The sequence below is a fragment of the Phyllostomus hastatus genome, unplaced genomic scaffold, assembly GCF_019186645.2.
Source record: "Phyllostomus hastatus isolate PE091 unplaced genomic scaffold, TTU_PhHast_1.1 phas_contig_148, whole genome shotgun sequence".
NCBI classification, from domain to species: Eukaryota; Metazoa; Chordata; class Mammalia; order Chiroptera; family Phyllostomidae; genus Phyllostomus; species Phyllostomus hastatus.
The window spans coordinates 7,897,994-7,923,916 of NW_025333607.1; the positions used below are offsets into that span (position 1 = coordinate 7,897,994).

At 41.1% G+C, this 25,923-nt stretch overlaps 1 protein-coding gene across 1 annotated transcript in view; it reads left to right on the top strand.

Annotated features, from left to right (window-relative positions):
- FMN2 (formin 2) overlaps positions 1-25,923 on the top strand; it is a 268,694-nt gene that overhangs the window by 197,674 nt on the left and 45,097 nt on the right. The window contains exon 15 of the mRNA XM_045818459.1: positions 8,706-8,757. Coding sequence (XP_045674415.1) covers positions 8,706-8,757 — 52 coding nt within the window. The remainder of the gene's footprint in view (positions 1-8,705; positions 8,758-25,923) is intronic.

Below are 25,923 nucleotides of genomic sequence, written 5' to 3' on the forward strand. Positions count from 1 at the left end.
AAGTTCGGTTTTTGTTCATAAAGTCTAACGGGGAAATCTCTTTCCATTGGTTTGCAGTTCAGTCTCCTCTGCTTTGCTTGTTATGAAGTCACACTGTGATGAGCCAGACCCGCCCCAGGCCGACTACTTCCCATTATATTGTCCGCCTGGGCTTCCTTATGTTTTTCCTTCTCGACATCCTGGGCTGAGGTGCTCTTTTGCCCCTGCACTGGTTTTCCTGCTGTTTGTTATTTAAATGCCCTCTTAAGTCTCTAGTTCTTTTTCCAATTGATTAAGACTTGTTCACATTTTAGTCCCAGCTCAGTACTTTCCTCTGTCCTTTTCTTACTAACTTCTCTCTCTTTAGGTAAATGTTTCTCTCGAGTGTGCTTACGACACATTTGGAAGTATGGCTTTGGAGTTGGACTGCATGAGTTTGAATCCTATCTCATTCTCCTAGTATTTTTGGAACCTTGGGCAAGTTATTTAATGGCTAATTTTCTCCTTGTAAAATGGGAATAATTGTAGTGCCTTTTTTATAGAGTTTTATTACTGTGGGTTATTAAATGTGAATGATTAGAATAGCAATATAAATATTTATATTAACATTCCCATTAAAATACAACAGGTCCTTGAATAATGTCATTTCATTCAATATCATTTTGTTAGAGTGCCGATGATAGGCCTTATGAATGGAACGTTTGTTTATATCAGACACGTAATGGTAACAATGGTTTCATTATATGCTATTTGACTTAAAGTTGATTACATCGAGTGAAGACTTACTATATCTCTCTAATGATTATTTCCACATCTCTCTCCTCAGTCTTAACATTGTCTTGGAGGGAAGACTATATAGTATTTATCTATCTGTAGGCCCTTAACAGAGTGCCAAAACATATGGAAACTCAATGTTTGGTTGAAATATTATCACATTAAATTATGTAGTTTTTGTTTCTAGGATTGGAATGCCCTAGCTTACCTGCTATAATTCAAGCATTGTTTTGGCAAGTAAAGTTAGGACAAGAAAGCACATGGGAAAAAAAGATCTTCTGGTTTTCAGATTTGTATTTCAAACAGTTTTGTGTTTGGATCATTTGAATCTACAATAGAGAATTAATTGGTATCACACTTAATATTGAAAGCTTGGTCTTAAAACATGTACTTGCATATTTCTAGTTCAAGGGACATAGAGATTTTTGTTTCATCTTAATTGAAGTTCAGCATGGAATTAGCAAGAAGGTGTGCTTGGTGTATCTTCTTCAGTAAGGAAGTTGTTACTTGGTAAAGAAAAAACAAAGCAATCGACCTGAATATCTCTTTGTTTTTATGCTGCAGTAATGAAAGTCCATGAGAGATTTTCTTAACCTGTAGGTGGCATAATGAATAGGTTTGGGGTATGATTGATATAAAAAATTAGGTGGACTAAATAATTTTCCATTTGAAAATCAGCACTTTTACTGGGTGATGTCTACAGAATGTAAAACTCATGCATACACACTGTGTTTTCTCATGTCTTCTCCACTTTGAGTTTAAAGTGATGATTTAAGAAGGAATGTTACTGCGGGCCACTTCAATATGTACATCACACTAGGTGATAATAGCACAAGGCTTTCTTGTATTTTACATTTAGCCAGAAGCCACATACAGCAAATTTTTGAGGGAAGCATCGTTGACATTGTTGTGTGTGTTTCTTGAGTTTTTTTTATAGCAAGCACCCATGTTTTATGTTTATATATACCTATATTTCCAAGGACACAGATGGTATATGATCTTATACACAAGGCTGAAGTAACTAACCCTTGGTCGTGAATTATTTGCAAAGAGTAAGTTGCAATGTTATCCTTGCAGATCTTGGCTTTCTTCCTGTACAGCATTTGTTTTATTATTCTGAGGACATTTGCAGCATCAAGAAAAGACTGCACTGAGACTTAGGGTCTTTCTTATTTTATTTTATTTTATTTTATTTTACTCTTTTGCTCTCTAAAGAAAGAAATCCTGATATTCATTCTCTGTCTGGCCATGTATAAAGTACCGACATTTACTGGACTTCAAGCTTATTGTCAAAGAAGCAGTGTGTCAAAGATCTCAAAACCAGAGCAATATATCTGCAGTGAAATGACAACCTCACATGACTCAGAAGAAAGGCACTGCTTATGTCTAAAAAATAACTCATACTGGCTGCACTTAAAAGCAACTGAGATGCACATTCATAGATAATTATAAACAAAAACTAGTTAACACTTTAAATAAAAAGATAAATAGCAAGAAGATTTAGAGCCTAGACAAGCAGATGAAAGGGTTCGCAGTTGCCTTCCATCTGATACTACTCAGAGGCGACTCTGTCTCCAATTACCTGGGAAGATGTGGTATTCCCTCTGGAAAGCTGGAGATCAGAAAGGGCGTCCGTTCCGTGCCTCTGCTTACTCACGGCAGTTTGGAGCCAGTTCAGCCGAAATGCTTCACGTCGCAAATGAGCCTGGAGCCAGACCAGTGACGGCAGACACTAATCATTGGGTCAAAATAGTAACTTAGTAGGACAGCAACCGCCAGAAAATATTTGTGGCGACAGAGATTTGGGGAGGAAGTGTTCATGCTGTTGGGGAAGACGTGCTGCATGCCAAAGAGCTGGAACGGAATCGTGAAATCACTATTTTTAACCAGTTGCTTGTTTAGGAGCCTGGGTGGGACTGTCCGTGCCAACAGCCACTGGCAGAACTGAGCCTGAAAGGTGATCTTCTGCCCTAACCCTAAAATAAATATGTAGATGAAAATAAAAATGAACCAAATAAGCAGTGGCAGCCTCCAAAAAGTTTCAGTGTCCCTTTTATTATATGGTTTTAACCACAGGCTTCCTCTGCCTCAAATTTCAGATCTCCATCTCCTAAGATTTTGGGGGAACAGGGGAACCATCCCTCTAGTCGTTGCAATATTCTGATTAATGTCTAAGACTCTCTTTGCCCCTGGGGTGCAGGAATTGATTGACTAGCTTCTTCAAGGTTCATTATTTCTACATGCCCATCAGTAAATGAATGGGTCAAAAAACTATGGTACATTTACACAATGGAATTCTATGCAGCAGAAAGAAAGAAGGAGCTCCTACCCTTTGCGACAGCATGGATGGAGCTGGAAAGCATTATGCTAAGCGAAATAAGCCAGGCAGTGAGAGAAAAATACCATATGATCTCACCTTTAACAGGAACCTAAACAACAAAACAAAGAAACAAGCAAAATATAACCAAAGACACTGAAATAAAGAACAGACTGACAGAGTTCAGAGGGGAGTGGAGAGGGAATTTCAGGGGAAAAGGGGAAGGATTTACAGGAATATAAAGGACGAGTATAAAGGACACATGGACAAAAACTAGGGGTGGGTGGAAATGGGAGGGAGGACGAGAGGGCTGAGTGGGTGGGTTGGGATGGGAGTAAACAATAGAAAATTGTACTGTAACAACAATTAAAATAAAATTTAAAGAAAAAGGTTCATTATTTCTTCAATTTTATATTTAATTTCTTTTCATGTGAGTTACTGATATTCTCTGGACTAGTCAGTACAAACCACTTTTTAACTTTACCCTTTTAAAAAATTTTATATTTTATTCTTCAAGTACAGTTTACATTCAGTATTGCTTTGTATTAGTTTCAGGGGAACAGCATAGTGTTAGTCAATCACATACTTTACAAAGTGGTCCCCCCCCAGTATTTCTAGTACCCACCCAGCACCGTACATAACTGTTACAATACATATTATTGACTACTTTTCCTGTGCTGTACTTAACCCCCCTGTGTCTTCTGAAAGCCGCATTATTCTTTCCTTCCCTCTAGAGCCAGTAGAAAATTGCTTTGTTTCACCATCTTGTTTTCTTTCTTGTCTCCTCCACCTCAAACTGTTGTCAGTATATCGAGTCTCAGAACATTCTCTTGCTGTTGAACCTCAAACATCAAGGTACGCATAGTTACCCACGTGTATGGCGTACAAATGGTATTCTGTAGAAAAACATTGCAGGCTCTTCAAAAGTCACTTTATCTTTTGGATTTCGGTGGTTTCTTCCTAAATTTACAGATGACACTGTTGTCACACAGCAATTTCATTTATTGCTGTGTCTCTCAAAAAAAAAATAAAGGACTAAGAAACTCTTACCCTCTGCTTCTACTGTAAGCTTTGGGAGTTCATTTAGACCTATGGAAACCACAACACACACAAATTAAGTAGATACTGAAAACAGAAAAGATATTCAATATAGTTTAGACTTACTCCTCAATTTGGTAAAGGTCTACTGTGCTATTTCTTGGCCTTTAATGTCATTGTGTTGTTGTAAGGAGGCAGCTTTGGAGCACTATGTAAACCCCATTCTGCATCTGGATTCTGTCTACGGTAGAATTAAGATACTTGTTACTCCTACGGTGAAAAACTTTTTTGCATGCAAAAGCAACACATACCAGTTCGTTTTTATAGTCACCGTAATGTGAAGAGGAGAGGAAAGACAGGAAGATTATTAGTAGGTGTCCACTGGTTTATGTAGGCACATCTCGGAGATACTGTGGGTTCAGTTCCCGACCACTGCAATATAGTCAGAATCACGGAAAAGCAAGCCGTAATCCTTCCGGTTTCCCAGTGCCTATAAAACTTATACCTGCTCTGTGCTGTAGTCTATTGTTCTATTGCGATAGTATTGTGTCTGAAAAACAGTGTGCATGCTGCAACTAAAACTATTTTATTGATAAATTAAAAAATGCTAACTCTCCTCTGAGCCTGCTGGAAGGTGGTACCGATAGACTGCTTGATGTGGGGTCGCCACAAGCCTTCAGTCTGTGACAAACACAGTGTTGGTGACATGCAGCAAAGCAAACCCAGTAAAACAAGATATGCCTGTACCTTATTTACTCTTCCTGAAAAAGTACTACCCTGCTTTAATGATCAAGAAAAGTTATTAAATAAAAATGATTATCAAAGCTATTAAAATCTGCCATGACTTACTGGCTGATCTAGAAGTCACACCGGGGTCTGTGTGACTTTGAGTCCCATGTTCTAACCCCAAACACGGGCCTTGGTGGGCTTGGAATCTGACGAGCGGAGTGTTAAGGGAGCCTCGCCGCAGAAGCGTAGCTTTCCCATCCGAGGGGTGGGAGAGACGGTTGTTCCTGGAGATCTGGGGCCAGGCAGACCCTTCCTTGTCACTGCGCTTCTCTGTTGAAGGTGGCCAGGCTTTCTGAGAGGCTGTGGCACCGAGAGCCTTTGCTGATGGGGTGACAACTTGAAAACCTCCACAAAGCAAGACTTGTGCCTCTTTGTCTATTTTAAATGCTGTTGAGCTTTCGGATCGTTACCAATATCAGGAAAAACAAAAGGCTGCCATCTGTGTTCTTGAAAGAATGAGAGAATAAGTGGAAAAGGAAAGGGAAGGGAAGGGAAGGGAAGGGAAGGGAAGGGAAGGGAAGGGAAGGGAAGGGAAGGGAAGGGAAGGGAAGGGAAGACTTGTGGTTAAAAAAACAGAGAATGGGAGAATGATCTTACTTGAAGAAGCAAATTAGAATCTTCTCTATCTTCTCATACAGTTTATTCAGACTACTTATAATACAGATGACTGATGGCAGATTATAACTACTAGGAAACTGTCACTAAATGTGGCACTGGCTTTCAAAACTGGTCACAAAGCTACATGTGCCATGAGAAATTAACTGAAAATACCCCTTATATTTCTTAAAATATAACTCAGAGAGTAAAATAATTAACAAAAGGATTTACATATAGAAAATAATCTTATTTTTTATGTCATCTGCAGTAAAATCTCGAGAAGCTGTGAATATCACACAGATGGCCTAAATTTCTTTCAAACTGAAAACCACAGTTGATCTAAGATTTCGGTCACTGCGTGCATTTTGCCTGGGGACCCCCTCAACAAATGGCAGAGTTAAGCCTATTGCATTCCTCAAATGTCTCAATTTTCACTAACTTATTTACATTTTATCTTGGTAAGTTTCATCCTCACTAACTGACAAAATCGGCTCCTGCCGTTTGTCACTCAGTTCATGTCGTAAGTGCATTTATAACAACTGTGATGGCAAAGTGTCGATGCTGCGTGAAGCTTTGTGCTCACACTTTACACTTGGAAAATGGTACCTCGCTCTCAGAAGCCTGGCTTGCACCCCAGCTTCTCAGGAAGTCTTTATTTCTAAGAGTGCCCTACAAAGAAAAATCTGTTCAGCTTCGTGATTTTTTGATTCTCCTCCAAGAGTTGAAATGTGCCCTCGAATGCACTTTCCTTGATCTAGCATTTGCCTATTTATCAGTTCATTACAGTTCGAATACACGTATCCCCTTAGCTTCAAAATCCTGTAAAAATCATGGATAATAGAACATTTTAAAGTGTTCTTTGCTATCCCGAGTTGGTTTTATGATGGTTCTATGGCTGTTAGGTTTGGGAAGGGGGTCTGTTTTTATGGTTTATTTCTCCGATAAAAAATCAGTCTCCAGAGGGAGGGGAAGGGTCATCAAGGAACATGGATAAAGGACCCGTGGACAAAAACAGTGGGGCAGGGGGAGGACTAACTGTGGGAGGTTGGGGTGCGTGGGGCAGGGGAGAATAATGGGGGGATGTGGGGACGACTGCAACTAAACAACAATAAAAACCTCAATCTTCTGCCACTTTGGATTAAAGGGTTTTTTTTCAGCTAAACGTGCTCATACAGTGAAACCATCTTCTTTATTACACATCAAAAGGAACCATTATGAGCAAGGAAAACTCATTTTATTCTATTCACCACATTTTAGGGGCTTATGTGTTTTGAAAAGCGGTAAGCATATACTTTCCTTATTTGCATATAATACTGTAATAAAATAGCAGCTGATATAATTATGTCTTGTATCACTTTAAGAATTTCAAGGGCTTGAAGTGCAACATTTGAAAGGACTTTTATTTAGTCCCTGCTAATTGCTGGGGACACTGTACCAAATATTTTATGCGTTAACAGATTAATCTGTGTGTCTAGTATTGCATAGTTAATTTGAGGGCCTCGAAGAGGATTAGAACACAGATCTCTGGCATTTCATTCCAGCGTGTTCTAAATTTCATTAATCATTCATTTGATTCTTTGAAAATAGTCCAGAAATGTTCTTTAATCTTAGTCTTAAATCTTTGTATTTTACAAAAGAAAAAAAAGACATGCAAAGACAATCAGAAGACTCGCCTTCCTAAAAATGGTATGCATTGTTGTGCCTTAAACAAATTTTATGTGGCTCCATAATTGCTTCTGGAAGCAAACCATTTGCATACGTCAGCCCAGAGCAGATTACATAAGACAATCTGTTCTGTTGGAGCTTTTTTAAAGTATAATCATGGAACATGTATTCTATTTTTTAGTATGGCTAATGATTGCCTGGTAAGTTTATGTCAACAATGTAAAGTACAAAAAGGGGAAGGGGGGCGGTACAAAAAAACAGCCCAGAGGATCCCTTTTAAATTCTTAGAGTCCTGGCGAAGAGGGACAGCGTGACACTCAATGATGGCTTTCCAGATCCTGCACAGACCTTTGAGCAAACACTGTCTTGAGATTGTAAACCATTAACCAGCCCAAGCTGCACGACTGTGTTTAAAGTAGTGATAGAGACGCTTTGACAATCCCCGAGTGACCATGGGTTTGCCTCTATGTGTAGGTCCAACTTTTTATAATTAATCTGCTCTGTTCTCCTTTGTCTTCTAATTTCTCCCGATGGCCACACGTGTGACTCAAAGGGACATGCTTATCAAAAGACAACTTCTGCTTTCACTAGTCCAGGGGTTTTTTTGTATTATTTTAACTTTTTGTCTAGAGCTCAAGTGATTTTCAAAATGTGTCACAAACCATCAGGGAAACACATCAGTGTGTGTAGGGGGTACAATTAACATTTTAAAATGTAATAGAGCAGACTAAAAATATTAGAGAGCATTGCATGAAGTAAGAGTATTTTTTAAACTTTTGGGTCAAAAATCCTTATGTGTACGTGTGTGGAGAAGTAACACATAAGTTTCCAGAATGCTTACTGGTCAAGAATGTGATAGTCACTGCCAGACTTACTAATGTGATGGAGTTTCTCTGTTGTTGTAAATAATCTGAAAACAGTGATGTAATCTCTTTTCCCAGTTTGCTCTGTGGGTTTGTGTCTGGTTACCATTCTTTATTTTGGGACAAAATAATAGTGAATGAATGGGTACACGATTGCCTTCCCACTTTCAGTTAACGGAAAATGTTAGTGTCTTAACTCGCACCTTTGTAGAAATAACTCCCCATCTGCTCCCCTGGGGTGTGGGAGCACTTCTGAAGAAGGTCACATACCATTTCTATTTCGTGTTTTTACCTTTGCTTGGAATAATTATTTTCAACTGATTTTTGGTATTTAATGTTTGACCAATGCAATAGATATGCTTATGAAATCAGCTAGTGCTTTATTTTCTCAGGGTGATGAGACTGACTTAAAGGAATCACTTAGAAAAAAGAAATTACTTAGAATCTAAAAATTGGAATGGGTGATATATTTCATTTTATCTGTGTCAATGTAATAGTATAAGCTTAACAAAAATTAAATATAATCTATTCAACTATATCCATTCATGTATTTAAAATAAGCTTCTGACTAGAGTACTTTGGAATTAATAACAAATGATAACATATTTTGTATTATTAGGACCATATTGCTTGAATGAGTATAACTATTTATAATTCATCTTTTTCCTTTCTTGTATTTTCAGCTAAAATTGACCAGGAGGCAGAGGAGAACTCACTAACAGAGACTCATAAATGGTGAGAAATTAAGTACTTTTCTTTAACATTCCTTTTCGGAATAGGCTCATAAAGCACTTAGTACGTTTTATCTCAGGGAACCAATCATTAACTCCATTTTTACTCTCAAGTGTAGAAGAAAAAAAAGTAATATAATGGACTTTAATTCCACATTGAATTTCTGGACTTCATTTTTGTGAGTCTCAATGATGTTTAATCCTGTTAAAGTCTCAAATGATTGTGAATAGTTTCGCACCTTCCCTTTTGAAGAGGATTTAGGACTGGGGAAGTACAAAAAAAAAAGGAGGCAGCAGGAATATGTTTTAAGAAAAAAAGGGGAAGAGTTTGGTTATAGGAAACAATCGCATTTCCACATTCAGAAGTAGAGCCAGCCCAGGTCAGAAGCTATGGGATTCGCTTGTCTATACCTCCGCTTCCAGAGCAAAGGTTTGCGATCACAGGGGAGCACAGAAAAGTATCTCGGGAATCTCCCTGCTTCTCTGCCTCAATTTTCTCCTCTTCTTTTTCTCTCTGTATCCGTTAGGGCTCACCAGAAAACAAAACCAATAGGATGTGTACGCATGCATACGTGTGTGTATGTTGGTGTGTGTGTACATGCGGGGGGTCGTAGGGAGAGAGATGTTAAGGAATGGCTCAGGGCAGCCTGAAGAGTATGGCTGGAGTGGATGTTATAATCTTCGGTCTGAGAGCATTATAGAGACAAAACTCCTTCCTACCCGGGGGAACCACAGGTTTTTTTTTTTTCTTAAGGCCCTCAACTGATTGAATGGGCCCATCAACACTATGGAGGGTAATCCGCTTTTCTCAAAGGCTACTAATGTACACATTAATCGCATCTAAAAAATGCCTTCACAACAACATCTAAACTGTGTTTGACCCAGAACTAGTTACCGTAGCCTAGCCAGGTTAACACATCAAATTAACCATCACATTCTCTCAACAAATATGGTTCCTCTCGAGGGAATATTTAGATTAGAGAAATTCTTTTCCATTACTTTTTAGGCCAGATCCTGTATAGCCTATGAACAAATATCACATAGACTGTAGTGGTTGATGTGCTATACAGATGTGCTCAACCAACTGGTAGAAGAATTAACCTGTTTCTATGAAAAGCAGAAACTGAGCTGAAGCCCTTGAATTATAGCAAACCGTTGCAGGAAAGAAATGCTAGCTAATAACCGAATTGTTAGTAAAAGAGCAATATTTTACAATACAAGAGTTACCTCTGACATTCAAACATAAAAATCAGGATAATGGGCCCTGTGACACATTCCCCGGAGACATCGGTCTCTGTGCCATCTTCGCAGCTGCCCTGCCCGACGGGCACAGCACAGTCAGCAGGCGCTGTGTGGAGTGGGGGCGCTGTGTGGGGCGGGGGCGCTGTGCGGGCCACCGCCTTTCCTGTCGGAGTCATGCCTCACGTGTGATAGCTCCGCAATTTCGGAGCAGAACCATAACCCCAGGATAACTTGGTAGGTCAGAACTAAGTACTTAGTCAGCGATCGATAGGTGTTAATTGCTATATTATTTTTACTTTAGCATCATAGCCGGAAATTACAAAATGTTTGATGGTAGGAGTAGAAACCAGTGTCTGATTGTGGACTCTGGCCATGTATTTATTTGTTCATTTCATGTTCTTTGCTGTCTGCGTTGAATGCGGTACTGGACAGTCTGGCTGGGTTGCGGGGCATAGATTTTGGTATCAGCCCTGTATTTCTGCACCTGCTCCAGACTGCTGGCATTGTTGCTCCAGGGAGTCACCGTGACGTTTTAAGTCTGTGTCCTTATATCTGTGTGCAATAAGAGAAACAACGCCCGTATTGTTAGTTAGTGGAGGTAAGTTCACAATAGTTAAATGTAAAAGTACATATGTAGAAACACCCACCTCATTTAGGCTGTTCAGAATCTGCTTCCATTGTATTTACCAAAATACTTGAGCTTGGGGGACCGACGTCCAGAATGAACTTGCTTCCCAAGAAGCAACCATTTAACTGGAGAAAATTATATATATACCACTCATTTGACATTTCTAGAAAATGCTCTAAGGGTTTCTAGCAAATGGAGAATCATTCATTCAAGAAAACCTGCTCAGTCTTAGTAAGAACCACGAGAGTCTGCAGCACGTGAACCCCAGCCCATCCTTTCCAGCACTTTCCTTACGGAAACAACCCCACCAGCCCCCATCCAAGCAAGGCGCGTTCTCCCGAGCTCCCAGTCTCCAGCCGTCATTCCTCCCTGAGTCAGCAGTCTGCTAGCTTCAGGCATCCCTGCAACTGCAGCCTATTTAGAAGTTCTATTCTAGACCAATGATGTAGAGTCGATGGGCTTCCTTCCTCAACCCAGCCCCCTCTTGCAGGGTGGAACTCCTCTCCAGGTGTGCCAGACCAAGAATATTGGACCCCAAAGCTTTCCCCTTTCAGCTGACTATTAAGGGCACATTGTCCATCAGGAAGGGTAAACCAAGAAGACTGGGTTCTGCCATCCTCAGCTCCTGCTTATGGAGCAGGTGTCTCAGTCTTGGAGAGGTGGGCCGCTTTGCCACATTTGGCTTTACCTCTGGGCACAGCGATTCTGCCCAGGGGTCTGCAGCTGTCTCTGAAGGGACTTTGGATTTATTTGGAACAGAGGAGAAGTCCACGCCAAAAGGCTTTGTGGACAGCAATGATGGTCTCGGTGAAGAGAAATGAAGAGGGTACTGTCAGCTCCAGGATACAAACAGCAAAGGCAAAATGGTCAAACAGAAGTTTAACAGAGATAACTAGGAAAGGAGAAAGCCAAGAAGCATCCTCCTGGGGTGACAGTTCACCCTAGGAGCTGGGAAGGCCATGCACTAGTGAACTAGGCTGCAATCAGGAACAGTCAGACCTGCGTGGAGCAGATTCAGAAACATTCCCCAAGCTGCATGCAGGTCCGTCAACGAAATGGCCTAGACCTCCTTGGTTCTGGGGGGGGCTTCTGTACAACCTTCACTGACCAATGGCTGAACAATAAGCTCTTCTGATGCAGGGGCAGCTCCTGGGAAGCTGGGCTTTAAAATAAAACCACATACATTTCTGGCTGCCGGGAAGACTGCGTCCCTACCCACAGTCTATCTGAGAGACACAGAATAGCGACATGGTAGCACCAGCAGCAGCTGAATGCACCGCTTCTCCTGGGATTCCGTGCTTGAGTAGACAAGAGCTCATTCCCGACCTGCGGGGCGGTTTCCCTCTGCCAGGCTGGCTGGCTCCTGTCAAGCAGTAGATGGAAAGGTGGATTCAACCCAGATTCCAGAAGTCAGGTCTCCTTCCCAGCTATGAGGCCTTGGCCGTTTATCTATCTATTTTTATTGATTGATTGGAGAAAAAGATGAAGGGGGAGAGAATGAAAGTGGGGGAGAGAGAGACATCGATTTGTTGTTCCACTTATTTATGCATTCATTGGTTGATTCTTATATGTTCCCTGACCAGGGATTGAACCAACAACTTTGGCGTGTTGTAATGAAGCTCTAACCAACTGAGCTACCCAGACGGGGTGAGGCCTTGACCATTTATAAACCACCCACCTCGACCCCCAGCAGCATGCCACCAAATGCTCTATCTTCATAAACGTCTATGGAACCCAAAGCCCTGGGCTTTTACAGAGTTCCTCTTTGTGCTCAGATTGGCCAAAAATTCCTCAACCCACCCCCCTCCAAACAAAAGCAAACTTAAAAGGAGGTGCACACACACTCTCACTCTCTATTTGATTTCCAAATATTTGAGTTGTCTCAGCTAGGCCCCGAGGGAGAGGAGAGCCAGGAACAGGCACCCAGGCCCATATCTTCTCAGTCTTTCATTCTGCGTTTGATTTGGACTTTATCGTAACTATTATTATGGTCTATGTATCATATTATTAAGTCAGCTGAAATCCATTTTGGAGGGAGGATGGTATGGAAGCCAACTGATTCTACTTGGTCTGCATGCTTAAGCACCCGCAGAGGGGACCTTCCCCAGTTTCCAACCTTTTGTCAGCCCTTTGACCTTGAGCTGGCAAGGACACAGGGCCATTTTAGTTGTTTGAATATACTAGAAGCACCCTAATCAAAAACATATTCTTGCGAGGTAGTTTTTATCTCAAGTGATGCTATTGCAACTCAAGACATTTTAGTTCTTATAAGACCCAGTTGATAAATTAGTGACAAATGTGTGTGCTTTAATTCTTAGACCTGGTGCAAAGACATTTACAAATAATTGTGATAGCTGTGGTGGGCTGTTAATGTCTTCAGGGTCATACAGGCACCGAACAACCTTTTCAAGACCGAAAGAGGTTCCCCAAAGGTTTTGAGGCAACTCAGTGTTCTGCGTGCTCACAGGGTTACTCGGAAGGAGATGGCTGGTGTGGCGGGCAGGGCCTGCGAATTCCAGGCCGGAGTTCGGTGGGGTGAACAGCATGGCGTGCCTGCGCCTCAGCCTCCTCGTTGGTAAATGGAATGTGACTCCGTCCTCCCTCCCATCTCCTAGGGCTGTGGGAACACCAGACTTCATTCTTTGCTGTCGGCAGAGCTTCCTCAGGGGCGGCTAGTTGAGGCCTTGCTAGAAAAGCACACTCACGCGGAGATGTTTGGGAAACTGCACACATTCGTGTTAGCCACTTTCTTGGAAAAGGAATGATAACCGTTTGTCTTTGTGATCGAGTCATTTCTTTAAAGCCTTGGTTCACTTCTTGGTCCATTTAAAATGGGTAGGGGTAGCCCTGGCCAGTTGTTTGGAGCGTCGTCGTGTACACTAGAAGGTCGGGGGTTCGATCCCCAGTCAAGGCGTGTACAGGAAGCAACCGATCAATGTCCCTCTCTCATCAGTAAACATATCCTCGGGTAAAGTTCAAGTGCACTTTCATCAAAAAACTAATGAGAACTTTTTAAAAAAGAATTCTTTTCTATAGTAGAATATTGTGTTTTTCAGGTTATTTCGTGATTTCCTAACTAAAGAACATACTCAAAAGAAACAATGGATAGCATATATGTATGTATTTTTTATTTAAATAATGCATTTTTAACCAAATATACATTTTAATCAAGTCAGATCTTTTCCCATATTCCACTTGTTAGCATAATAGTTTTATGTGCTAATTGTGTCTGTTTACTCACACATTTTTGCTATTAATCTGAGACGTGGGGCTTGGAGCTTGTTTGCCTAGCCAAAGAGATACAGCTGTGGATGACTACTTTGCGCTCTTTCATTCTCCCAGAAGGGAGGGTGACTGTGCAGACAGTCCCGAACCACACCCACAACCCAGAGCGAACTGGGGGGAATGTGTTCTCATATGCAGATGCTCTCGCCGGGCAGCCGACCCAGCATGTTGGAGCCCAAGGCAGATTCCTGCAGGTCTGGTTCAGCCTGGCTGCGCCCCCGCCGTCCGTGTGTATTTCAGCCTCGGCTTTTATTTTATGTTGAATTAGCATACGTACTTTCTTCAGTTGTGGAAGAGTATCATCAGACCAAATAGGACTGTTTTCATTTTCCCACAGAGTTGCTCAGAGTCTGTGTCAGCTCACAGGCAGAGAATGCAGAAATGTTGGATTTGTCTAGTAAATGGTCATTTCTTTATATCCACATTTAAAGAATAATGAGAGTGGGAGTTACAAAATTGACTTCTGACACCCAGAGGTTCTTATTTATAAATTGTGGCTAGGTTCACCTTTTTCTTAGAATTTCTTCTGTTTCTTTCTTTAAATTCCACAGGCAAAACCCACATTTTGTAGTGAAACTGACTTTTGAGATAGAAAAAGAACAGATTTCATTTTGATGTGAATAAAGCTGATAAAATGACTAAGTGTAAATTTTGGATGATCCAATGTAATAGTTATTTCATAGAAATATCTCTGTCAGTTAACTTAGGTGATGTTACAGATAAAGGAAATCAGGTTGACAAAGGTGTAACAGCTTGATACATTTTCTGTGAGTAATGGAAAACAACTTTTTTGTACCACTTCTATTATTTTAAAAGAACTTTAATTTTTCTAGGAAGTTTGTGGATTTTCCTACAGATTAAAACATTGGTTCAAACATGTTCGTGTATTTCAACAAGACATACACTCTTGAAATTTTTTTCCTTTATAAAACTTTGCTTTTAAAACATGTTTCAGAATGGGAGTCTTTTTAAAAAACTTTTTTCCAGAAGCTAAAGACAACTAAATGATTAGAATGTAACTAATCCTTTAATCATAAGACAATAATAAATTTGTTAAAGAGAGAAGCAATTACCACAATCATACTAACAGAATTAATAAAGTAATGTTATTTATTTGGGCATATGCTGTGATAAATGTTTGACTGTGTACTTTATTACAATATACTTAATGTACCTCATAGTATCAATTTTCTTTTAACTTTTAGAAAGAATACATTAATTCTCCCCTCTCTTCCATTTAATTAAAATAACAGCAGAAGCAACTTCAAACAACCACTAGTAAAAGGCAAGAACTAGTAATGGAAGAAAGCACATTTGTAAAAGAATTTTAAATCACACATTTTAAAAAATAAATGCTACTTCTGCGTGTAATATTGCTTGAGTGGTATTTAACCAAAGCCAAGACTGCATAACAAATGAGTTGAAATGGAAAATTTATCTTTCATGCAAAATGAAGGCAAAATCAAGGGAAGGAACAAAGGAATGTTGATTTCCAATTGTTTCACATAGTATGTAACTGTTCATTTGTCATGCGAGAGAAAATATTTAATCAGTCCTGAAATGATGCACACATACTTTATCATGTTTAGTGACTTTTAGAGTGTCAGTTTGTAAAGTGTTTATCCAAGGAATGGACTTCTGGAACATGGATAAAATGAAAAGTGAAATGTTTAGTTCATAATAGACATATTTTCCAGAGTCCCTCTGAGTAACTATCCGGAGATGAATACAAAGACGGCAGGTCTGTGTTTATCTGGCCGGTGCTGGCGGCCCAGGCCGGCTCCAGCCTGGTATTAAAACTGAAGTGACACGGAATGTCTCTGCAGAACCCCCAAACAATGACATCACTCTCTTCGCCATATTGATAAAGTAAAACAAAGTTGAAGTTTGTTATTTTCCCATTCAGATTTCTTGGTTAACTACTTTGACTCCCTCCCCAGAAGAGTGAGCACTGGGAGGCCTAAGGGAGGAGGGCCGGGGTGGGGAGCTGCGCTTCCCGCCTTCCGCTTCCACGCCGTGTGGTGAATCTGCGGGACAGCACTGGCAAAGGGATTCTCTTCTGCAGCTGCATCATTTAAATTTGTATGAAATCCGTGGACTTTCCACAGTGTGGGACCTACTGATACACCCTTTACAGAGTAGCTGGCCTTTGTCAGCTATAAAAAATCTTCTTAGATGGGGTCCCCTGAGATATTTCACACGTAGCTTCTGTGTATTCTGAATAGAAGGACTTCAGGACCTTCTGCTTCAGAGAATTTGGTGTGTTTCCTTTCAGTCTGAGTTGGTAATTGTAAAGGAAAAAGATGCATCCAAGAATTTCAGTGCTTCTGCAAAGTTTTGTTGTAAAAATGGAAACTTTTTTCTCTGTTGTATAGTTTTTAGGTGGCCCAAGGTTGTTCGCCCTCCTTCTCTTACTCCTCCCCCAAGTAACATCAGCCCATCTGGCTAAGACCAAGGTCACATTCCTACTCTTGCTCACAGAGTCCCCTAAGGAGAAACACTGGCATATTTGCAATGGAAATGTGTTTTAAGACCTTTGGTAATACCGTGGTGTGGAAATTGGTACCTATACTGATTTTTGAAGAAGGAAGAATCTGATTGGCTTACCCTAGAATAATGTGAGTAGATGCAAACAGAAAGCTTTTAAAAATTGTTAAACCATATTGTATATCATTTAGCCCACTAAAATTTCCCAAAGGGATTGGGGATTATTTTTAAATATCATGAAAATATATACTTACCAAGTAATTCATTCAGTCTTTTTTTGTTTGCTTCTGTTGGTAGTCTTTACACGTTTGGCAATAAAAGCATGAGTATCTGGGGGAAAATTTATGAATTGATCAAAATTCTTTGATTCGAAGATATTAAAATCAAGTTAAAGAGAATGAGCATATTTGACATAGTTTTCAACATTGAGCTACAAACTGTATGAGAAACTAGTCCGGAAGATTCTTGCCCTTGACTTCCAGTCAAGAATTCACCAGAAGAGCATGAAATAAACAAGACAGTAAGAAATCAGAAAATCATTTGTGTAAAAAGTGACCTAGAAATAGGATACGATAAAAACAGTACATGTATTTTTTGTTTTATCCTAGGATGTGGTAAGGTTGTATGATATTGCATATTCTTCTTGATGACCTGAAACTTAGACGACACCCTTTTGAAGCGGATGGTGATTTCAAGCATTCAGTGACTGTTGAGAAAGCGTAGTTGCTTTCACCGATAATACAGATACTCTGCAGTCACTTATTTAGGGGACTTAAAATGTAGGCTCATTAAAAGTAAGACCCAGAAAATTATTGCCTCCCATAGTCACTCCAGCTATAAGTCAGTGTGCTGGTTAACCAAAAGGAAAAAGATTAACGCCCCCCCTGCCCCTGAACCTCCAAATGCACCCCTGAACCTGAGCTGCTCTTGCTTCTCCTGGAGGCTGTCCGAGCCTGCAGTGATGTCTCAGGAGAAACGGTGTCTTGTAGGCTGACAGACATATTTTTTTAAGATTTTATTTATTTTTAGAGAGGGAAGGGAAGGAGAGAGAGAGAGAGAGAAACATCTGTGTGCGGTTGCTGGGGGCTGTGGCCTGCAACTCAGGCATGTGCCCTGACTGGAATCGAACCTGCGACACTTTGGTTCGCAGCCCGCGCTCAATCCACTGAGCTACACCAGCCAGGGCTTACAGACATATTTTTAAAGTCTGTATTAAGGACTTTTTCAATTTCTCCCCTTACCTATGAACATAAATTGTAGGTCTGCTTTTTTTCCAAACTCATGCAACTTATCTCTCCTTGTTGCTTTTAGTTATATGCCCTATGTTCCTGGTTAGATAAGGAGAAATTAAGATAATATTCCAAACCTCTCAACTTTATTTGAAATATGTGATTTATCAGCTCTGCTATTTAAGTGGCCTAGCCATGTTTCCAGATACAGGCTTACAGAATTTCAGCCTCCTTTTAAAAGCAACCTCTCTATATTTTCATAGGCTATTTTACATGTCCACACTGTCGAAAGTGCTGTTCATATGCAGCGCCTATAGAAAATATCAGCTTCTGTTTAAAAGGGTCACGAGAATGAAGTTCCTAATAACATGCACACGCAGTTATTCAGAATTGCAGTATTCACGTGAACTTCCTAAATTGTCTTTCATTGTAGTAGTTTAATGAAAATGCATAGATAAAAAGGAGGACTGGTAGCAAGAGGTTAAATAGTGATAAATGATCGGTTCATTAAATCTGCAGTTGTAAAGAGTGACTTCAGACAGTTCCAGTTTTTCATGACCTATTATATAGTTCAAGGTTCACATGTACTAGGAGTTAAGGAGCTCCATAGCTAAGTCACTTTTTATGTGAATATGTTTTTTAAAAACCAATATCCACAAATAAAATGTTTTTTTTTTAAATCAATAACCACAGATAACCACAAAATACTACTGTTTTGACAAAAAATAAAAAATCAAGTTTAAAAAGAAAACTAAATGTAAAAATCAAGAACTTGATAGCTCAAGTATAATGTTTAACATTTAATGTGAATAAATTCAGTGATTGTAATTACAAGGTTTCTAGGACAATGGGTGAAGATAGGCTATTCTGTTTCTCATATAACTGCATAAATTAGAAAACATAAGAGAAGGTTTGCAGCTAGCTGATATAAAAATAGAAGTATAGGTATAAAAGATATTGGCATTTAAAAATTACTAGTTCTTGCCCTGGCTGGCATAGCTCAGTGGATTGAGCCCAAGCTGCGAACCAAAGCATCGCAGGTTCGATTCCCAGTCAGGGCACATGCCTAGGTTGCAGGCCATAACCCCCAGCAACTGCACATTGATGTTTCTGTCTCTCTTTCTCCTTCCCTTTCCTCTCTAAAAAAATAAATAAATAAAATCTTTTAAAAAATTATTAGTTCTTTTGAAAAGTTTATCTTTTAATTACAGTTGACATCGTATTAGTTTCAAGTGAACAGCACAGTAGTTAGATAATTATATACAAATTTTTATCTTTTAATTCCATCCTTAAAAAGACATTCTGAGGTCCCAGCTCAGAAGTAAAAAATTACTGTTAACATTTTCTGTTCGGAGGTTCTCACTGGGTGAGTCTAGTAACCCAAACCATTGCCAGCCAATGACAGGCCAGCAAGTGAAGACATTTGGAAATAATGAAACCAGGTCTTCGAATCCAGAGGGGCAAATAAGCTTCAGGATGATGAGGTTCTGCTAGAGGAAGATCTAGATTTCAGCCTCAGGTTGTCATCCAAATAAACCACAAAAGGATTAGATAAATAAACACTAAAATTGAAACTTCAGAAGCAAATATTAAGACATATTTATAGGGTGTAGAATGGGAAGAAGCTTTGCAAGCACAAAGTGACAGAATATTAACGTTTATTTCTATTTTTGTTACTTATTTCTAAGTGATTCATTGTTGGTGTTCTAGTAATTAATCCCTTAGGGTACATAGTAGTCGAGTTAGTTTCGGGAAGTTTTCCGATTTTGCTGTTATCCTCGTATTGTTCCCCATGTATGTTGCCTCTGTAATTCATTTCACTTTTTAGTCATTTTAATTTCTCTCCAAGTTATAAATGTAGACATAGTTGAAAAAAGTCAGAACCATAAGGCTCGTAATAAAAACAGCAGCCTCTGGCCCCCTCCTTTCCGAATCCTATTTATGTGTCCTTTAGCCATTTCCTCTGACATTGTCTGCCGTGTCTGTCAACAGTGTCCTTCCTTGCATGAGACCACCCGAGGAGATCCTGTCCACAGATGATCAGCGGCCTAAGACTAAAACCATGAAAGATAACACGTCTGAGGTGCTACTAGAGAGAAAGGGACGTCATGGAACGGGAAGTCACCTCAGGGCAGTAAGAAGTGAAATGAGAGTATCGTGACAAATGGTCTAGGTGAAGCGAAGGCAACAGAAAATCCCCAAAATGATGATGATGTACAGCTAAGAACAAAATCTGTGTGTTTCAGTAATGGGAAAACAATTTGCAGCCTTATCAAAAACAGTTTTATCTTAGATTTGACCCAGTGTGAGTAAGTGGGTCAAAGGCAATATGGCAGTGGGCTGAAGGAGATAAAGACGCAGGAACTCAGAGGGTAGGCTGCTTTTTCTGGAAGGATAGACAGAGTGACCAGATGGAATATAGAGGGAAGTGTGTGGTCAGTGTTTCAAATCGCTTCTGATGGCTGCACCTGAAGATACAGCTGCAGTAAAAGCCAGAGCTGGAGAGAAAATCTTCATTTTAGGACAGGCAGCCATTCGTGATTACAGCCACGAAGCAGAAGAAAGCTGTGATCCATTGCTGGTGGCCATGAGGAAGTTAGAACCGTGGAAGGTGGGGAGTTGTGAGTGATGTCATGAACTTCAGAAAAGGTGCAGCTCCGTCATGGGGAAACCGTGGTCGGGAAGGGCATGGGAGGACAAAAAATAGTGAGACTCCCTTTCTGGACTCCCTGAATTTGGGAGGATAAGAGACAGGGAAATGTAATGATTCACTAAACAACATCATGGATGACAGGGTGTCATCTCGTGAAAGCCATGCTTTTATTAAGAAAAAATAACAACGAATCATATTGGAATAATAAAGTATGAGGTTATAAATATGTCTCTGCAACCCCCCACGCAGGCGGGAATTCAGAGGGCTTAAGAACAGAGTTTGTAGAGCCGACGGGGGCACGTAGGGCCAAGGTGAACAGCGGAGTTGAGTTGGGAGGGGCTTGTGCTTAGGAAGACGAGCGTGCCCCGGTGTGTAAGGAAGGGTAGTGTGGAGGCTCATCACAGTACCTGGGGAGATTGGTGGCCGGATTATTTTAATGGTGAATGCAAACAGGTCGCCATGGTTCATGCGTTCATCCTGCACTGCCATAGCTCATCACTGCAGCTTGGCCTCTTGGATTTGTTAGGCTTAAACGGCTGGTAGAGCTAAGTTCTGATTGGCATTATGTAGAGAAGAAGAACACATTTTCCTTGAGTGACAAAGACTTGGAGAACAGATTGTTGAAAAAAGAGGGCGTCTTCAGGCTGAATAACCCAACAGAGGAAGGCTGCCACAGTGGCCCAGGGGTGTATGTCACTTTACGAATGGTATCTCCTTGCTGGCATTTGTTCGCGTGTCCAAAAAGCATACAAGATAGGCTCTATAGATATGGACCAAAGATGCAATAATATTTATGTTTCAAACTGCATTAGCGTCTTCAAACATGTTAGGATGCTTAAGAATCTAATTAGTTTGCAGATAGGGTAGCTCTTGTATTCTACCTCAACAACTGGCGTGAGGCCCTTCACTCACTCTTATGAGAAAGGCATTCCACTCAGTGTGGCAATGCTATGCGGTGTGGACATGCCAGGAATATCTTACAAATAGTGTTGGGCTGGGGAAGCAGGGATTTATCCAGGCACCGAAAGTACATTTTTAAAATGCCAGATAATGTCGTTTTTCCAGCCTCTGATCTCTGAATGGACCTCACAGGGAAATTGAGGTTTCCATAGACGTGATTGTGGTGAGTCACTACCACACTCCTGCTGAAGAGAGCTCTGTAATGGTTCTCATTGCTGTTGAGTCACAAAAACGAAGAGCTGATCTTCCGTGCTTATTGTATCTGCATCTAAGATGAGGAATGGCAGGGCTTTGGGGACGATAGTCAGTCCTTACAATATTCCTATGAGGACGGGGTGGGGTAGTTTGTAGTGCCCATTATGCAGAGGAAGGCGTGGAGTGCATTTTATTTCTGCTAAATTACTTCCCCCGCCTCAGAGAGGGAGGCAGCTCCGAGCCAAGAATGGAATTCAAGCCACCTTAAATGTCGAACATCAGGTGTCTATTGTGCAACTGTAGGGTTCCATCATGAAATTTTAAAGTGAAATGAATGAAACACTGGTATTTGTGGGGATGCTCTTACTCCTGTTCTGCCAAATAATACTTTATAACTCATTCCTTATCATGTTTCTGCCGCTCGATAATCATTGTCAGGATAAAAGTAGCAATATAGGTTAAAATACTTTCTCAATGATCTGGTAATGGTGAGATATACATATTAATACGAGACATTTATGATGATTTTACAAGTGTATGTAGCGCAGGGAGAAATCAGACAAAAGTAACAGCACAGTGATTTTGTGCTCGTAGCAGCCTGGCATTTTGATTCTGTGCCAGGAGGGCCTTGCAACCCAAAGGGGAGCCCACGTGTCTGTTAGAGGTTTGTTGTTACTATGAGGCTCATATAGAACAATCTGTGCATACAGCGGTGTGTTTTAAGTTGGTGATCATTTAAATTTCAGTGCATTCTAAAAGCCCTGCATTTTCACTGTCCCAGCCAGTGTGTTATAATTTTGACATGTTACATAATTTTATTGTATCTATCCCTTTCCTAACTGTTGTAAATATAGATGATTTACTACTCTTGATTTTTAACCTTTATTCTAGCTTTATTATAAGTGGTTGTTCTACTACCTTTACTGTGTGTTTGCATTTACCTGGAAGAGTTTTTTCTTCACATATTTTCTTATTTCTACTTATGTTTTCTTCTTTATTGCTTAAAGAAGTCCCTTTAACATTTCCCATAAGGCTGGTTTGCTGGTCATATGTTCCTTTAGCTTTCGCTTTCTTGGGGAAACTATCTCCCTTCAATTCTGAATGGTAACCTTGTTGAACAGAGTATTCCAGATTGTTGGTTCTCCCCTTAATCAGTTTGAATGTATGAAGTCATTCTCTTCCGGCCTCCAAAGTTTCTACTGAAATGTCAGCTGATGGTGTTCTTGGGGGTTCCCTCCTGGATGACCTTGATCTTTCCTCTTGATGTTTTTAAGATCCCCTCTTTACCTTTAATTTTTGACATTTTAATTGTAATGTGTCTTGGTGTGAACCTGTTGGAGTGCATGTTTTTTGAGACTCTCTGCGCATCCTAAACCTGGATACCTGTTTTGGGTTTTTTTTCCCAGGTTAGGGAGGTTTTCAGCTATTATTCCTTCAACTATGTTTCATGCTCCTCTTTCTTCTCCACCTGGGACCCCTTGAATGCAAACACTAGTATGCTTGATGTTGTCACACTTTATCATCTCCATCATTTAAAAAAAAAATTTAATCCTTACCTGAGGGTTTGTTTATTGATTTTCGAGAGAGCAGAGGGGAGGAGAAAGGCAGAGAGAGAAAGAGAGAGAGAAACACCCTGTATACACGTATACACCCTGACTGGGGATTGAACCCACAACCTAGGTATGTGTCCTGACCGGGAATCGAACCTGCAACCTTTTCACATACAGGATGATGCTCCAATCAATTGAGCCGCCCAGCCTGGGCAGCAAATCTTATGTTTCGTACATACAAATTTAGAGTTGCTCTATCTTCCTAGTAAACTAAAATCTTGTTATCAATCCTATCCTTTTCCCTGATAATGTTTTCTGCCTAAATTTCTATTTTGTCTGATAATAATATGTGTCTATATCAGCTTTTTCTGATTATTATTTCTTCATTATGGCACTTCCACCATTTCGCTTTCAAACTTCCTACGTCTGTATGGGCAAAGAAACCAGTTTAGGGGTAATTCCTACTGCCGTGGTGTATCGCCATCCTGACTGTGCACGTGGAGAGTGGGTGACCAGCCACTGGGTGGGGCCATGGGCCCAGTAGGGTCGTTGTGAACTGTATATGAGTGTGTTAGCCTGGATTCCTTATTACCGCACCCTGTAAGCCCCCACCCTGGTGGAGGTGGCCGGGATGAAGCTGTGGGTGTCTGTGCAGACCCTGTGTCCTGCAGTCCCCTGAATGTGGCGACATTTCCCTTTGTCCATTCTGCAGTTGACAGTAATGGCTGCAGGCCCCTTGGGGATGGACCAAAGGAATCATTTCCATACACTTGCCACAGTGTTGCAGGGTTTTTTCTCACACAGACCCAACCACCCCTTTGGTAAGTGGGTTCTGGATCTGAACTTGGCTCGATCCTGGGAGCTGAGCAAGGGATCTTAACTTTTTATTAAAGCAACTACCTTTATCCTCCTGTTCCTCTCTCCTTGCCTTTTTCTTTGGTCATAGATATTAAGCAATTCCCTTGTTCTTTGCCCCTAAGGATGTCGTGATCTACTGACTTCTCCACGTTTCCTGTGGGCCAGGCCCCCTTGCCTTGTCAGTTACTATGGACATTATGGTCCCCAGGCTTCTGACTCCCAGACTCCTGCCACCACAGACAGTTCATCCTTGCAGCTCCTTGGATGTATACTCTGTTTTTACCCTTAACTGATCTAGCATTCCTGTAGCTGGGTTATGCTGGGATGGCACCTTAATCATCATCTTAGCAGCCTAGAGAGAAGCTGGGGCGGCTCCTGAGGGGCCATTTATTGCTTTATCCGGTGTCTTTCAGCCTGGGGGAAGCACCAGCCTTGCTAGAGAAGAGTGTGCTATTTCTACACATGCTCAAGAGTATCAGCACTCTGTAGGCGTGACGCTCGGATGTCTCCATCCATCCCTTGTTTCAGGATGCCAGGTTTTCCAGCCACGGCTGGGACTTTAGCTTAGCCCGCTTGTTTCCGCCGAGCATTCAAACGTCGCTGGAGCTCTGTGGTTCTGATTGGTGGAGCTCCTTTGTGTTGCTTAGCTGTTTCTGTCATTGCACCACAGGACATAGCGGCCTCTTTCCAAGCAACCAAGGAGGCCCTCGAGCAACGTTTAACTGCTTCTTCATGCCCTGGCTTTCTCATGATCCCTCAGCAGAGGGTCAGTCCAGCTTAGCAAGAGCCAGCCAGCCCCACTGTCTGCCTGGCATTGTCCTCAGTGTGTTTTCAGCAGTCACAATCATCACACTTGCAAGGACATCACCGTCCCCCAGGACACTTTGTCAGGCTAACTCTGGTGATGTCTCTAGCAGCTCCTGGCCTCCACTGTGCCCAGGGTCTGCCTGTGCCCCACATGCCACTGAGGACAGTGGTGTGATAAGTGAATGTGCCCAGAACCCCTTCTCACTGCTTGTCTTCTCAGGTCCCTTAGGGCCCTCCTTATGTTATTTCAGGTTTCCGAGTAGCAGGTGCCAATGCTGGATTTATTGGGGAAAAAATGGGAAGGGAGCCAGAAGCAGCTGGGACAGCTGTTAGCCCTGGATGCAGGTCCATCCACTATGGAGGAGAGGGCAGGGAGAAAAAGCCTCAGGCTGCAGGGAATTTACAAGAAGGTCTTGGCAAGACTGATGAGAAGTCGTTGAGACAACGTCGCCCTTTACGGGAGCTTTGTGCCTCCCAGACTTGCACCTGTGTCATTGTCCCTGTGGCGCTCACTTGCTAGCAGGGAGCAACCCCGGGACTTTCCGAAAGTGAAGGGGTTGACTCCAGAGCAAAGCAGCTGGAGCCCTTGGCCATTTCCGTGCTCTGCAGTTGGAAATCTGGGTGTTTGCAAAGACGCCTACTCATGGCTGCCACAGAAACGATCCACTGATTTCCCTTATTTTTAATACCTTTCATTAGCAAGTATTAATGTATTTACTATCTTTGCCCTTTCTGAAATAATATAACAACGTCAAATTATTCATGTTTTCTCACCACCATTCCACAAGTAGTCAATCAATGTTTTAGGGCTGCCTTTAGTTTTTTTCTTTTTCTTTTTTAAAGATGTGACAACTGTGCTTAGGTTTCTTTGTGTTTGTTTATTTTTTGCATATTGACATTCCATTGTTCCAGCACCATTTGTTCAGAAGATTGGCCTTTCTCCATTGAGTTGCCTTTGTTCCCTTGTCAAAAATCGGTCACCTATGTTTGTGTTGGTCTACCTCAGGGACCTAGGCTGTTTCTTGGATTTCTGTGTCTGCTCTTCCCCAACCCCGTGCTGTCCTGATTGCTGTAGCTTTACGGCAAGTTTGCAACTGGGTAATGTGAGGTTTCAGCTTTGTTTTGCTTCTTCAGTGTGGTGATGCCTGTTCCAGGTCCTTTGCCTCTGCGTATAAACTTCAAAATCAGTTTGTCAATATTCACAAAATAAGAGTTAGGAATTTGACTGGGATTACAAGGCTCAGATCAAGTTGGGAAGAATTGGCGTCTTTACGAT